This window comes from Drosophila simulans, chromosome 2L, assembly GCF_016746395.2.
Source record: "Drosophila simulans strain w501 chromosome 2L, Prin_Dsim_3.1, whole genome shotgun sequence".
Taxonomy (NCBI): domain Eukaryota; kingdom Metazoa; phylum Arthropoda; class Insecta; order Diptera; family Drosophilidae; genus Drosophila; species Drosophila simulans.
Genome location: NC_052520.2, coordinates 23,013,912 through 23,028,245, shown reverse-complemented (window position 1 = coordinate 23,028,245; position 14,334 = coordinate 23,013,912). Strand labels below are relative to the sequence as shown.

General features: G+C 41.6%; 5 protein-coding genes across 6 annotated transcripts; 4 read left to right on the top strand and 1 right to left on the bottom strand.

Annotated features, from left to right (window-relative positions):
- The first annotated feature begins 1,033 nt into the window (after positions 1-1,033).
- On the top strand, positions 1,034-1,519 carry LOC123327173. Its single transcript, XM_044922829.1, has one exon. It carries the CDS (start codon positions 1,034-1,036, stop codon positions 1,517-1,519), a length of 486 nt encoding a protein of 161 aa, XP_044778764.1.
- Positions 1,520-1,528: 9 nt separating this feature from the next.
- Positions 1,529-4,676, top strand: LOC123327172. Its single transcript, XM_044922828.1, has 2 exons — positions 1,529-2,577; positions 4,625-4,676. Exons 1-2 carry the CDS (start codon positions 1,529-1,531, stop codon positions 4,674-4,676), a joined length of 1,101 nt encoding a protein of 366 aa, XP_044778763.1.
- An 855-nt stretch (positions 4,677-5,531) lies between these two features.
- On the top strand, positions 5,532-7,112 carry LOC27207519 (thyrostimulin beta-5 subunit). The gene is made up of 2 exons (XM_016183199.3): positions 5,532-6,431; positions 6,491-7,112. The coding sequence occupies exons 1-2, from the start codon at positions 6,409-6,411 to the stop codon at positions 6,975-6,977; spliced, it is 510 nt and encodes a 169-aa protein (XP_016022786.1). The 5' UTR covers positions 5,532-6,408; the 3' UTR covers positions 6,978-7,112.
- LOC6739586 (mitochondrial import inner membrane translocase subunit Tim23) lies at positions 7,093-8,260 on the bottom strand. The gene is made up of 4 exons (XM_002076446.4): positions 7,966-8,260; positions 7,578-7,860; positions 7,349-7,518; positions 7,093-7,284 (listed from the first exon to the last, which is right to left on the bottom strand). Exons 1-4 carry the CDS (start codon positions 8,015-8,017, stop codon positions 7,169-7,171), a joined length of 621 nt encoding a protein of 206 aa, XP_002076482.1. The 5' UTR covers positions 8,018-8,260; the 3' UTR covers positions 7,093-7,168.
- A 1,082-nt stretch (positions 8,261-9,342) lies between these two features.
- Positions 9,343-12,982, top strand: LOC120285790. 2 transcript variants are annotated; one of them, XM_044923160.1, is made up of 3 exons: positions 9,343-10,508; positions 10,631-10,777; positions 12,085-12,982. In XM_044923160.1, exons 2-3 carry the CDS (start codon positions 10,757-10,759, stop codon positions 12,496-12,498), a joined length of 435 nt encoding a protein of 144 aa, XP_044779095.1. In that variant the 5' UTR covers positions 9,343-10,508; positions 10,631-10,756; the 3' UTR covers positions 12,499-12,982. The 2 variants fall into 2 exon arrangements, with proteins under 2 accessions (XP_044779095.1, XP_039154337.1); XM_039298403.2 differs by lacking the exon at positions 9,343-10,508 and having other exon boundaries at positions 10,630-10,777.
- The last annotated feature ends 1,352 nt before the right edge of the window (positions 12,983-14,334 follow it).

Sequence of the window (14,334 nt, the reverse complement as noted above, 5' to 3'; positions counted from 1 at the left end):
GACAGTTTCGCTACAGAGAGCGAGGCTATCAGCGTATCTACCCGAGTGAAGGAGATACACAAGGATGCTGGATTCGAATTATGCCAGTTTTCATCCAGCTCACCCACAGTGGAGACGGCTTTAGGACCTGGTCGAGTCAAGAGCGTCGGATGGGGTGAGGCTGAAGAGAAGATCCTCGGAATGCGTTGGCAAGTAGCAACAGATGACTTCAGATTCAACGTGGAGTATCATCGAGTGCCAAGCAGCGTCCTAAGTGGAGATCGAGTCCCTACGAAGAGGGAATATTTGAGCCTGGTGATGTCAACGTTTGATACCCTGGGATTCCTGTGCTGCCTCATGGTTACAGCGAAGCTGCTGCTGCGAGAGATTTGGAGGCAGAAAATCCAGTGGGACGAACCACTACCGGAGGAGTTAAGCAAGGCCTTTGCGATTTGGCGCAAAGAGATGGACGCCGTGGGACAGTTCCGATGTCCGCGCCATTATTTTGGGCGTGGAGCAGTCCGGGCCGTAGATTTGCACGTCTTCGTGGATGCTAGTCAGGCAGCATTCGCGGCGGTGGCCTATTGGAGGGTCACATATGAGGACGACGACGTGCAGGTGAGCTTCGTGAGTGCGAAGATGAAGTGTGCCCCAATGAGAACGATGACGATCTCACGGCTGGAGCTATAGGCAGCAGTTCTTGGAACCAGGCTGATGAACATTGTCAAGGAGGAGCACAGTGTGGTCATCACGGACCTGGTGTTATGGACGGACTCTAAGACGGTGCTGAGATGGATCGGCAGCACCCACCGCCGGTATAAGCAGTTTGTTGGCAACCGAGTGGCGGAGATTTTGGAGTCGTCGAAGGTTTCCCAATGGAGATGGGTGCCTACAGCCGACAATGCGACGCGGTCGCAGAAAGGAGTCGACCTTAGCCAGGAATCAAGGTGGCTAAGAGGACCTGCATTTTTGAGGCAGCCAGCAGCCAGCAGCCAGCTGGCCGGGGCCTAAGGAAGGAACTGAGCGTGTTCCAGATGCCCCTGATGAAGAAGAGATGCCCAGTGAGTTTGCATTAGTTGCGGCAGACGATTTTGTTATTCCGTTTCAGAGATTCTGGAGCTTCAGTCGCCTGGTGAGGACCACAGCCTGGGTCCTACGGTTTGCGCGCTGGTGCCGCAAACAGCGAAACGAGCTCGAGAAATACGGCCTTACTGCAGCAGAATGTAAGGCTGCGGAGAACCTGTTGTTCAGACAGGCACAATTGGAGTCGTTCCCCGACGAGATGAGGTCGGCGGAAACTGGACAGGACGTCGGTAGATCGAGCGACATTCGAGGGTTGGTGCCCTACCTAGACGAGGACGGGATTCTGCGAGCTAACGGCAGAATTGATGCCGCACTGTGCATGCCGTACAGTGCGAGGAGGCCCGTATTACTGTCACACAGTCACAGTCTGACAGAGCTGATTGTGAGAGACTTCCACGCCAGGATGAAGCATCAAAATGTGGATGCTACGATTGCGGAGATCCGGACAAAGTTCTGAGTCACAAAGATGAGGCGTGTGATGCGGAGAGTCATCTCATCGTGCAACGAGTGCAAGTTGCAGCGAGCGCGGCCGATGCCGCCGATAATGGGACCCCATCCGGAAGACAGACTGGATGCGGGTGGATGGCCATTCAAATACACAGGACTGGACTACTTTGGGCCACTGCTGGTGACTGTGTCCCGTCACAAGGAGAAGCGTTGGGTCGCCTTGTTTACGTGTTTGACGACAAGGGCGATTCACCTGGAGCTGGCGCATGACCTGTCGACGGATTCCTGCATAATTGCGATCAGGAACTTCGTCTGCCGTAGAGGGCCAGTATATAGACTGCGCAGCGATAACGGCAAGAACTTCGTGGGAGCTGGCAGGGAAGCCAGGCGCTTTGGTGACGTATTCGAGATGGAGAAGCTTCAGAGTGAGTTGTCAAGCAGAAGCATTGAATGGGTTTTTAATTGTCCAGCGAACCCGTCTGAGGGCGGAGTTTGGGAGCGCATGGTGCAGTGCGTCAAGAGAGTACTGCGTCATACCCTGAAGGAAGTTGTGCCGAGGGACCATGTATTGGAGAGTTTCCTGATTGAGGCGGAGAATATTGTAAACTCGCGTCCGCTCACGCACTTGCCTGTGGATGCGGACCAGGAGGCGCCGTTGACGCCAAACGATCTACTCAAGGGAGTAGGCAATCTGCCGGATACGCCTGGATTGGATGCGGAGCTGCTGGAGGTTTCTACGAGGAAGCAGTGGAGGATTGCTCGCCTGCAACGAGATCGTTTCTGGAGGAGGTGGGTCATGGAGTACCTGCCTACGCTTGTGCGCCGCGAGAAGTGGTGCCGCCGAACGGAGCCCATCCACCAGGGTGATATGGTCTTCGTCTGCGATCCTGCCTTGGCCCGACGAGAGTGGCGCAAGGGCATCGTGGAGGAGATCTACAGCGGAGCTGATGGAGTCGTCAGACGCGCTAAGGTGCGCGTGAACGACAACGGCCTATCTAGGACAATGATGCGACCCGTCTCTAAACTTGCAGTTTTGGATTTGAGTGAAGAGGTTCTTCACGGGGTCGGGTATGTCGCAGATCGAATATTGTTATCGATAGGCTAGTTAGTATTTTTGAGAAGTCCGAATGTGGAAGGATTTGTAAGCCCATATGTGTCTGGGCACATTGTTTTTCGTAAATTGGCGGGAAAATTTAGCTTTTCATTGTCGTGTAAGAGTTGGAGGACACACTGCGGTGAGCTAATAAGTTAAGTTAGTTGCAATTGTAAAACATTGAATTCTTCCAGAATAAAACGTGTTCTACTACCACGGATTAGTCTGCCCTTTCTTTCGGGAACCAATGCGTGGGGTAGCCGTTTAAGGCAACTCCATGTGACGCACGACGACAGGCTCCAAGTATAAAGTTATGACCTTTTGTCGTGTCAACCCAGTACGCACGACTTACACTCTAAGTGGGTGCTCTTTGGACAGAATAACATGGGTTGATGATCTTGGTGTTCTTCTGGACCCTAAACTAAAATTTTCTGACCATATTTCGTCTATTGTCAATAAGGCCAGGGGTGTGCTTGGTTTTATAAAAAGGTGGTCTAAGGAATTTGATGATCCTTACTTGACTAAAACCTAATTTATTTCGTTAGTCCGTCCGATTCTCGAGTACGGATCACGTGTTTGGAGTCCACAATACGTAGTTCACTCGAACCGTATTGAATCGGTCCAAATTTTTTTTTTACTTTTTGCCTTGCGGCGGGATGCAAACCGTATATTACCTCCTTATTCCAGTAGACAATTAATTAATTTACCTTCCCTAGCTAACCGTAGAACTATGCTTGGAACAGTCTTTATTTGTAAGTTTATTCGTGGTGATGTTGAGAGTCCGAGTTTGATTAGTCGGCTTATCTTCTCGGTTCCAAGTAGATTTACTAGAAACTATATACCACTTATCTTAAATCGTTGTAGATCTAACTATGAGTAGCATGACTCTTACAGAGTATTATATTCTGACTATAATAGACTTTATCCTATTATTTGTAATCTTGACTCTCCGCCGCTCTTAAAGCAATCAATTTTAACTTTTTTAGTACATAAATAGATCCTACTAACAATAATATTTATTACAGTTATGTTATTATTTAGTTACATTATTTATTATTATTTATTACTTTATGTTCATTACCTCGTCTCTGTACTCTTTTCTATAACGCCTCTAACTTCTCACGAATCAAGGCGTACGATACACGGCAGCGCCCCTCGGTCGGTTGGGCGGGAGGTGTGGCCGTGGGACCCGTGCGAAAAAAAAAAATAAATAAGGTTTTTAACGCATATAAATGTATGTTGGCGTCTTTATTAAAATCATTTCGTTATTTCTGGCGTCCGGCAGTAAAGAACAAAAAGTAGTATTTGTAGAAGTTGGTTCTACCACCTTAAAAAGGAGGAATTCACATATGTGGCACAGAGGTTTGCATACAGCTGTCTGGAAGAACAGAAGACATGCGAAAGACCCTGGCTGAGTATTGCGCAGGAATGGAAAATGACTCAAAGCCCGCAGCAATCTCGGACAGAGTTAGAAGCAGCATATCCAGATAAGCCAGACCCGAGCATAAAGCTGACGAACCCCGGAAGTTGAATGCTAAATAGCCAGTATCCTTCGAACCAAATTCCGTGAGAAGATAATTTGCGAAATCCAACCAACGGATATGCAATGTACGTGAACCGTCATGCCACATCCGTGCAGCACCTCGAAGACTTGTGGATATAGCCATTAGGAGAAGCTCTTCATCCCAATGGTAAACGTCCATGTCTTTATTGGCGCGATCAATAAACTTTTCTGCCGTGAGAAATTTGTCATTCGTTGGGTCAAACTCAGGTAGCGTATCTGCAATTTCTCTAATGGGAGCGGTACGCTGTGGCACCTCTGTGATGTTTGGTGAAGTCGGAACGTTTTTGACTGTAGGTCTGTCGATAGTCGGAGGAATATGCAACAATGCTGTGTTCATCGTTGCATATATTCACGAAGGTCGTTCATCTCGAGTTGTAATTGCGCCGTAGTTGCAAACTCTATTTCATCAGTATTTTCGTGTTCGATCAAACGAAGAATAAGATCCTCTCTGCTTCCAGACGTGGAAAGACCTCGTTCCCGCAGAAGACGCTTCAAATGCTTCACTCGTAATTCGTTAGTTTTCGTAATTTTCCTTTTTTTGTTACTGCGCAGTTCCACTGGAGTCACGAAAGAACAATAAACGAATTTCACATATGGTGCATAACAAATGGCTTTGATCGTAAGTTATGCCACTTCTGAAAATTGAAAGCGTAGTCGTTGGTTCGAAACTATTGTTTAAATGAATAGGAAATTGCATTATAAGATGGCTTGTATTTGTTTATTCGTAAGGAACACACGTATCGCTAGATTCGTTATATACGTTGGCCTGCATGGACTTTGAAAAGATCGTGGCGCGTCGTTTCCTTTCGAGATCTTGGATATGGTTCGTAATATATATCGTATTGGACTTATCGTAAGTATAATAAGTATTTATCTTCTTACAAACGTTTCAAACAATTGGTCGTTGCAGCTCAGGGCGGTTAGTGAGGAGTCTTAAAACTCCCCACAAATCCGGGTGCACGGGAGCGTCCTAGCATCAGCGAAGAGGGCTGGAATGCAAGAAGAGTCAAGGGCCGTGTCCGAGTCCGAGCGGGCCGTGCGCAAAAGGGGAAATAACGTGATCCCCGCGGGCTATAAAAAAATACGCAAGCGCGTGCCCCCATAACATTCTAAGCCCATTCCAAGCATAACGAAGGAAAGACGACGAAGGAGTAACGCCGCGCGGCAGACGGCGAGGACTGTAGGAGTCCATTTTCGAAGTAGTCTGACAATAAAGCTATTCTTGTCTTAAAACTCTGTCTTCTCCTTGTTTGAGCAATCACACAAATCATAAATTTCGTGGGACAAACACACGAACTCACCGAGCTAGCCGCTGCAACTACAGAACCAGGAAAACAGTTCGTTAAATATCTCTTATTCAGTACGATTTATTCGATGTTTTTACCTCACATTTACACATTGTTCAAAACATAATTTTAGTAGCAAATAGTATCGCATAACGGAAATTCATGCCCGAGGAACACAAGAGCAGGACAGGAAAATGAAAGGAGTCTTTCGTGACTGCATTTTTCTCTAAATGAGCCAACTGGCTTCAAAAATCACTTCAAATTATAAAACTTGGTCCAAGGCAAAATCGTCACAAAATCACCAGCTTCCGGTTATACTGAGGAAAGTATTATCCACAACGATATATTTTTTTAACCAATTTTGCAGCTAATAAATCTTTTCCCTAACATGAAAACTCTTTACTTTGACAATGAAGGGTGAATGAACTCGGAAGCCATACGAGTCATCCTAAAAAATAGGTTCAGTGTACAGGTCTCGATTTCGCCTTCTTTGCACGGCGCATCTAATGGCCAAGTTGAGAGATTTTATACCACCATAGCAGTGTTGGCTCAATAAATAATCCTTTAAGATGAAACCACTCACTCAATCGGTTTAATTTACAAGTGCAAGCAAACGTTTTTGCTGAATGCGAATATACTCTCGTGTACGAGAGTTGAAGATGCATACAGATAAAGTAACAAAATATGAGTTCGCTCGAAAATACACGTGCAATTGTTTTTGGATTTAAATTCAACAAAAACAAATTAATGTACAAATTAAAATTCATAACGCAAACAGAATTAGAAATGCAAAGTTGAACCTTCAAGCAATGTAATTTATTTTTGTACGCCATATGTTGAGTGTTTACACTCCTTGCTGCGTAGCGCAGGCTCAGTTTAGACGTTCGCCGCATTAATAAAAAGGCGATTCCTTTCACTTGTAACTCAGTTGATAACCAGAAACTGCACCGAAAACTATGTTGGCGGATAGTGCAACTCTGTAAGGCAGCCAAAAATAGCTAGCGCATTGTTCCTCTATGTTCAGAATTATTTTTTCAGGACTTTAGTCATCTTTGTGGGTACGTCTGTAGTGCTTATTTCGGTTTCGTCTTCAAGTTTGTCGGAAATTAAACCGATGAACAACGGACATATTGTGACGCCTTTGGGATGCCACCGTCGTGTATACACGTATAAAGTGACACAGTCTGATCTTCAAGGACACGAGTGTTGGGACTATGTAAGCGTTTGGTCGTGTTGGGGACGATGCGACTCAAGCGAAATTTCCGATTGGAAGTTTCCTTACAAGCGTTCGTTCCATCCTGTTTGTGTCCACGCCCAGCGGCAGCTGGTAGTAGCTATCCTGAAGAATTGTCACCCTAAAGCAAAGGACAGCGTAAGCAAGTACCAGTACATGGAGGCAGTGAACTGTCACTGCCAGACATGCTCCACACAGGACACCAGCTGCGAAGCTCCGGCCAATAATGAAATGGCTGGGGGCAGCAGGGCAATCATGGTAGGCGCCGATACCAAAAACTTGGACTATTAGCGAGTTTTGAAATTGGGTTCGTAACTAAATTGTGTACGGGATTGTGATGGCTTTATCTACAACAGCAAGTTAATGCAAAAATTCTTATTATAAAATGTAATAAAACAAAATAAAATTAAAATTTCGTATTTATAATTTTAATCGGCAAGGAGTGATCCTATTAATGCCTGCGTACTACATATTTTAGCCATTTATAGGTACTTGGGACTTGAGTTCGAACTGTTTTCTTGTGCTATTAGGTATAAGCAATAGAGCGACGAGATGCCCAGCCCAATAGCTCCACCAAAAGCACACGTCCTAAGACCAGCTGTAAAATACAATGCAACTAGTTCATAAATATTATTTTTCGATATATGGCAAATTCAGCTAACCTGTTGACTTGTATAGCAGTCCTGTGGCAGAGCCCGCAATTACTGTGTTTACATGATCATCTTCTCCGCGGAAAAACTGCAGCAAAACTCCACAAGCCGAATACAGCACCGTCAATGTGCCCAATGTGTTAGCTGTGCCAGAACCTTGCTTCATAATGTGATTAAGTAACCTACGCGTTAAGTAGAAGTTGTGAGGTTGCAACCAATTTTAATTCCGATAATTACTTACTGTGTTCGACGAACTTTTCCCTTCTGATCGAGTGCTTTTGTGACTTTTAAACCATTATAAACACCTGCTAGGCCACCAATTCCACCGCCAATCATTACCGAAGTGCCTATCTGTGAGAAGGCCAACTCGAAGCGTCCACGCTGCTTGTTGGCCCCTTCGGGAAAAATGAACTCTGGCTGTGCTTGTTGCAGATATCGCGAATCATAGTTGAGATACGGCGAGACCGGAGTTCTACTAAAAGAACCCGTAGTGGTAGTGTAGTGGGGTTTTAATGCTTCTTCATCTGCATATCATTGTATTCCATTTCAATTTAAAAAAAAAAAAACAGATAACATCGAGCTATTTAATAATTAAATAAAATTATGTAACCAAATTCTTTATTGCTTACGGCTTGGAGCGTGCCCTTCAGAAAATGGTGTTCTTGAAAAGTTGTCACTCATTTTCGAATTTGTTTTGCAGTCCCAAGAATGGTGATATATTTTTATGCTATTTCCACCGAATTCAGGCGCTCTATTAGCAAAAGGAAACGACGTTTTCTGTGATTTACTTGTTTTTAAACTTTGTTCCCCTGTAGAAGTGACATCTGTTTTCAAGCATTCCTGTTTCTTCACATCAGATTCAGGAAATTAAACTAGAGACAGCATGCCTGCACAGCTAACATTTAAAAATACTACCATACCACAAAATATATGCATTAAATTTACACCATTTAAAAATATGCGTCAAGATAGCATCACTCGGTTAGCGGCAACTCAGAAACGGTGGACAATGAAATGTACAAATTTTATGTGTATTCATATTAAATAGGAATTTAGTTTTATATTATTATATTTTTTAAATTTGCATTCGGCTTTGACTATAAACTTAATTTGATCATATAATTTTAGAAAAACTAAATTTAAGCTTTTTGATTGGGTAATGATTTAATTTAAATTTTTGAGTCCTATCTTACTGCGCTAAGTGTGTACGCTCTGGTTTATAGGAAATGATCTGAGGAACTATACAATTTTGAGATTAAGCATGCAGCTTCCAGAGGCATAGACGCAGGGCAAGTTTTTTGCCACGCATAACTGACACGCCCACACTTTGAAAACTATTTTAATATATATAAAAATTTTTATTGGTCTTGTAAATTTCCATCGATTTGCCACTCTAACGCTATAAAACTGCCCTAAGCTGCCACGCCCACACTTTTGAAAAATGTTTAGATTTTCATTTTATAGTTTGAGGATAGGGGAATAGTAGGGGATAACTGGGAACATCTAAAGTTCAGTACGGAAATAGCAAAGATGACAATAGCTGATGAGAGGCGGGCGCCAACATAAAACGCGCTAATAAAGAAGGAGACTTGGGAGATAGCAGACTTGCTCCCAGTACAAAAGGCAATTGGATGCCGGTGGACATTTGGGATAAAGAAAGGCGCGACTGGCGAAATTGAGCGTTACAAGGCACGGCTAATGGCAAAAGGTTGCGGACAAATCTACGGTGTAAACTACAAGGAGACATTTTCAACAGTGCACACACACAAATAATAAAGCTAGAGAGCTGAATTTTTGTAGAATTGGTTTGACATTTGACATTTAAATGTCATTTTAAAATACGTACGTGAAATTTCAAGTAAATCGGACCAATCCCACCCATACCACCCATATTAGGATATAAAGTTAAGGAGTACATTTGGCATGATTATTTCTTCTTATTAATTAATATAATAAATTTATGCTAAATTTTTCTTATGTATTTATTTAATATACATATAATTATACCATTATATTCATCAACATTTTTTACGTCCAAATGCATAGAAAATGGATCATCGTGATCCAAATCCGAGTCACAATCATCGCTTCCCAAAAAATGTTCATTATTAATATGTTATATATTTGGTGCATCTAAAAGATTGATGACTTTAGGCAAAGCGACTTTTTTATTTTGAGACGACCTTTTGTTTATATTTAGGCTTGAAAGTAAAGGATCCGATGAATCCATGGCTCGGTAAAATACGTCCGTTAAATTGTTAAAACTAGAACATTGTCTCGAATATGACCGTCTATCACGCTTGTAGAATTTATTACGTGTTTCAGATGCGTTCTCTCCAAAGCAGCCGATAGGTAAAACCGAGGATTCTATTATCTGCGGACCGCGAATCAAAACTTTATGGATAGTTGCTGACATCGGATACCATTTATAGTGATCCAGTTCGTTGGCAGAATTTTTTGAATTTAGAAATATTTATACGAAATTCACAAGATATAGCAACCAAAATAATATAAAACCTGTGCGAAATATCATAATTTAATCATCATATTGATGAAAGTTGCCTTGTGTTTTTAAATGTTCTTCGTGTGGTGTTTCCGTCATTCGTATTTCCACTTCCGTTTTGTTTTGGCTTATCAACATGTAATCCCATCTGAGTCAAAAGTAATTGTTGTAACTCTTGTTTACGGAATGTTATCATGTCTCTTTCTTCATTATCCCTTGTTTGTCACTTTTCCAATTTAAGTTTGTATGAGATTTTAAGTACAAACTCGAAAAATCTGATCCATGCGTGCAGAGGACTGATGCCATAATTTACATTTTCAATGTTGGCCTTAAAGTTTGATATTTCGGTGGTTTTCATAAAATCCTTTGAAGTGGCTCGGCTCCACAGATAGGACACACCTGGCAAGATTTCGTTCCAGTTTTTATATTCAACACCTTTCCGTCAATTTATGTGAGATGGAGGGAAAAAGTGACAACTATTTTTCTGGCGATTGAAAAATTGTAACCTGTGAGGTTTTGTATTTTTGACTTTAAATTCGACTTTTCCGCCAAAATAAGTTCTTTGGCTTATTTAGCGAATTCGATCTTTAGGGGTCTGCGACAAGGGCGTCGCCAGGGTAGGGCACTTAAAGGAATGATCGAGAAATTTCATAATTTTAAGCCTATCAGGTAACTTCCCGTTGTTTTTTTTTTTTTACACCATTCACTATTCTTATTCTCTTAGTCAATCTGCCTTCATTTCTATCGATCTGCTTTCCATACATAAGCTGTTTAATAATTGCTTTTTTAAGAGTTTCCAGTTTTGGAAGATGAATTCTACAAGTTGGCACAAATCATTTCTCACTCCACAATAGACGAACAATTTGGTTAGAGTTTCCCTAAACTAAGACGTAAACAAAGACAACAATAATTACAACATGGAACACAATTCTATATCAGTAAGTTATAACTATGACCTTGACCTTTAAATTCCATTTTATTTGTCAATATTTGGACACGTGGTGTATTTTTAACAGAATCACAAAGTTAAGTAAAAGTTTCGCGCCAATTCAGCTTGAACAAACAAACTTATGAATTTCATATCGCATAAAAAATGCAGTGTTGCAACTTATGTGTTTTTAAAAATCGTTTTGGTGTCCCTAATCTATGCTCTTACATAATATATAGTTAAATTCAAAATACAATTTACAAAATTTTTCGACTTTATGCCAAAAAGAAAGGGAATCTGGCCCAGTGCGAAGTGGTTAGATATGCCACAATACGAAAGGTCTAGCAATAGGGGCTGGGATGAAACGGCATAGATAAGAATCATACCTAAATGGTACCTTACTGAAGACCCCAGAACATTTTGCTTGTATACATTAAATAAGGGCGCAATAACCAACAAATTAGCAGCTTATGTAGACGACCTTATTGTCTGCTGTTCAGACCTTGGTGAGTTAAAGAAGATAAATCATGTTATCTCTAATACATTCCATATTGTTGATAAGGGGCCGATACACCAAAACCTAGGCATGAGTATTGAACGAGGTGGTTCGACTAAAGTAATTACTATAACCAGCAGCGACATATTTTCCAACTCTTGGAACATTACGGTATGCCCAAAGACACTAGAATAACAAGATGCGTAACGCCATACGATTTTTTGGCACGCGATTTTTTGGCCGTGGCTCTAGAGGTGGCTCCAGGCTCTCTCGAGTTTTTGTTCGAGAGAGAAAGAGCGGAGAGCGCTACAGCAAACAGCTCTTTTCTACGCATACAGTGATAGCAGACAACTGTATGTGTGCACACGTATGCTTATGCATTGTAAATTTGACAAAATATGCCCTTCACCTTAGTAGTTCGTTGACTTTAAATCTATATTATTATTGATCAATTGGCACCATGTGAAAAATCTTGTTTTGCATTGCCTTAACGTTGTTATTATTTAAATATAGCTTAAAAATAGTAATAGAAGAATCATAATATCACAAAATAAATTTTAAAAATGACTTTATAGTAGAATATTTGTTATTAGAGTATTCAGCGTGTGACGTGTGAAAAATTATTAAGGTCGAGTGTCGAGTGCTTGTGTCCGCACTTCGTTCCTCCAGATATAACTTTTGCAATAAACAGTTTTCATATTTTTATTTATTTTAATAATTTTTATTTTCTACTACGTATTATTATTTTTTATGAATTATTATTATGAAATATTATTATTAAATATATTATTATACATATCGTTCTTTTTGTACACATATAGAAAAACCAATTGTGGCAAGAGTCATACCGGGGACGCTGGACGTACAAACTTATCCCGGAACTAACGGAGTGGGCTGATTGCGAGCACAAAACGGTGGACTACCACATGACCCAGTTCCTCACGGACCATGGCTGTTTCCGAGGGTACCTATTTAGGTTCTGCCACGTGGATACAGCCCAGTGCCTCTACTGCACAGACGCAGTGGAAACCGCAGAGCACATCCTTCTGCACTGCTCCGGGTTCGTCGAGGAGAGGGCGCAACTCGTGGCGCTCGCTGGGTCACCTCTCAGCCCGAGTGGCCTGGTTGCCGCTATGATGGCTGTCAAAATCGTTTGGAACGGGACTCACGTGATCATCGTCACCATGATGAAGCGTGTCCGTAAGGACGAGTTGGCCAATCGGAACTATAGATAAGGAGTACTCCCGTATTTTGGTGGGGCAAGAACTCTACGTCTGTCCGCTCAGTTGGTCGTAAAAAGGCGCTGCAGTGCATCGCAAATGAAGATGGAGTGCGACTTGGCATCACATCCTGCTCACCGATGAAATACTTTGACTGGCAGTCCAAGTGAGCTTGAAAAGGACAGGAGAGAGCGGAGGTTTTTGTTTAGTACGTAGCCATAATGCCTTAGCTGATGGGTATGAATCGTGCACGCCATCCAAGGACGTTTGATGGTATCTTTAGAAGATTTCATTTTCCTGCCGTATATAATAAAAAAAAAAAAACCCCACGAATTCACTGACTAGACATTCCCGTTTCTCGCGACTCACTTCGTGCCGATCAAAACTCTGTACAGTAGTCTTAAGCTGACATTTCTCGAATAAAGACGTTCACCGAAATTGTTCGTGTTTCGACTTAAAGTTGTTTCAGCGTTGATCTTTGTCTTTGTTATTGTCGGATCATTTATTCGACTGACAAATTAATAACTACGTAAGTATATAAATATATATAAAATATATATATTTATAATAAAAAATAATAAATACTAAAAGGAATTTAAATAAAATTAAAAAACACAAACGTGATGTAAACTAAGTCTTCTCCTCGGGTACACAATTTAATAACTTATTGTAAAACCTTGTAATGTATAATTAAAAAATATAACTTCGTTTCTCCCAGTGCAGAATGCCGGTTCGGTGATTTTTAATTTTTCCGATGTAGGGTAAGGTCTGACAGGGTTCATCCAAAGACACTAGAATAACAAGATGCGTAACGCCATACGATTTTTTGGCACGCGATTTTTTGGCCGTGGCTCTAGAGGTGGCTCCAGGCTCTCTCGAATTTTTGTTCGAGAGAGACAGAGCGGAGAGCGATACAGCGAACAGCTCTTTTCTACGCATACAGTGATAGCAGACAATTGTATATGTGCACACGTATGCTCATGCATTGTAAATTTGACAAAATATGCCCTTCACCTTAGAAGTTCGTTGACTTTAAATCTATATTATTTTTTTTATCAATTGACACCATGCGAAAAATTCTTGTTTGCCTTAACGTTATTATTATTATTATTATTATTATTATTTAAATAAAGCTTTAAAATAGTCATAGCCGAATCTATGTACATTACAAAATAAATTTCGAAAATGACTTTATATTAGAATACTTGTCATTAGGGTATTCAGCTTGCGACGTGAGAAAAATTAATAAGGCTGTGATTGTTGAGTGCTTGTGTCAGATTCAGTTGTTTTTCAGTTTCAGTTTTTTTTTTATATTCCAATTTGATATTTTTAAAAAGCGCGCAATATCATCATATTGCTACGAAATTTGCCAAAACTCCAAACGTGTAAATTCGTTTCTTCGATCAGAATTGATTTCCGCCCGAAAATCGTCTTCTAGCACAACACGCACACATATACACGTTCTCGTCTCTTGTTTTTACTCACACAAGCAAGCTAATTCTATTTTTAGATTTCTTACACTCTCAGCGTAAGCGAGCGGACAGAGAGCGATTTCGTCCGTCACCAAAAAAGTGGCTGCATAGTTCCAAACCAATGTATGGCCGTTACGCATCTTGTTATGCTAGTGTCTTTGATTGTACTCTATGCAAATATGTACTCTGGCCGCCACGCCAGTAGGTATCACAAGGGTAATTGTGACACACTACTGGAAGTGCAACTACACTCTCCACGCAAGGGCGGCTGGAAACAGGCTCTAGGCCATGCTAAGAGTGCTGGCTAATCGTAGTTGGGCTGGAGCTGGTAACTCTCAAAAATTTCCACACCTCCGGGCCGGACTTAGGTGTCATTCGA

Bases quoted from the DNA above. Each gene is read 5' to 3' on its own strand.
- LOC123327173 (XM_044922829.1), top strand. From the start codon at position 1,034: ATGCCCAGTGAGTTTGCATTAGTTGCGGCAGACGATTTTGTTATTCCG.
- LOC123327172 (XM_044922828.1), top strand. From the start codon at position 1,529: ATGAGGCGTGTGATGCGGAGAGTCATCTCATCGTGCAACGAGTGCAAG. The intron at 2,578-4,624 runs GTATGTCGCAGA...CTCTGCTTCCAG, and splicing joins GAGGTTCTTCACGGGGTCGG to ACGTGGAAAGACCTCGTTCC.
- LOC27207519 (XM_016183199.3), top strand. From the start codon at position 6,409: ATGTTGGCGGATAGTGCAACTCT. The intron at 6,432-6,490 runs GTAAGGCAGCCA...TTATTTTTTCAG, and splicing joins TTGGCGGATAGTGCAACTCT to GACTTTAGTCATCTTTGTGG.
- LOC6739586 (XM_002076446.4), bottom strand. From the start codon at position 8,017: ATGAGTGACAACTTTTCAAGAACACCATTTTCTGAAGGGCACGCTCCA. The intron at 7,519-7,577 runs GTAAGTAATTAT...CTTAACGCGTAG, and splicing joins GGAAAAGTTCGTCGAACACA to GTTACTTAATCACATTATGA. The intron at 7,285-7,348 runs GTTAGCTGAATT...TGTATTTTACAG, and splicing joins ACTGCTATACAAGTCAACAG to CTGGTCTTAGGACGTGTGCT.
- LOC120285790 (XM_044923160.1), top strand. From the start codon at position 10,757: ATGGAACACAATTCTATATCA. The intron at 10,778-12,084 runs GTAAGTTATAAC...GTACACATATAG, and splicing joins TGGAACACAATTCTATATCA to AAAAACCAATTGTGGCAAGA.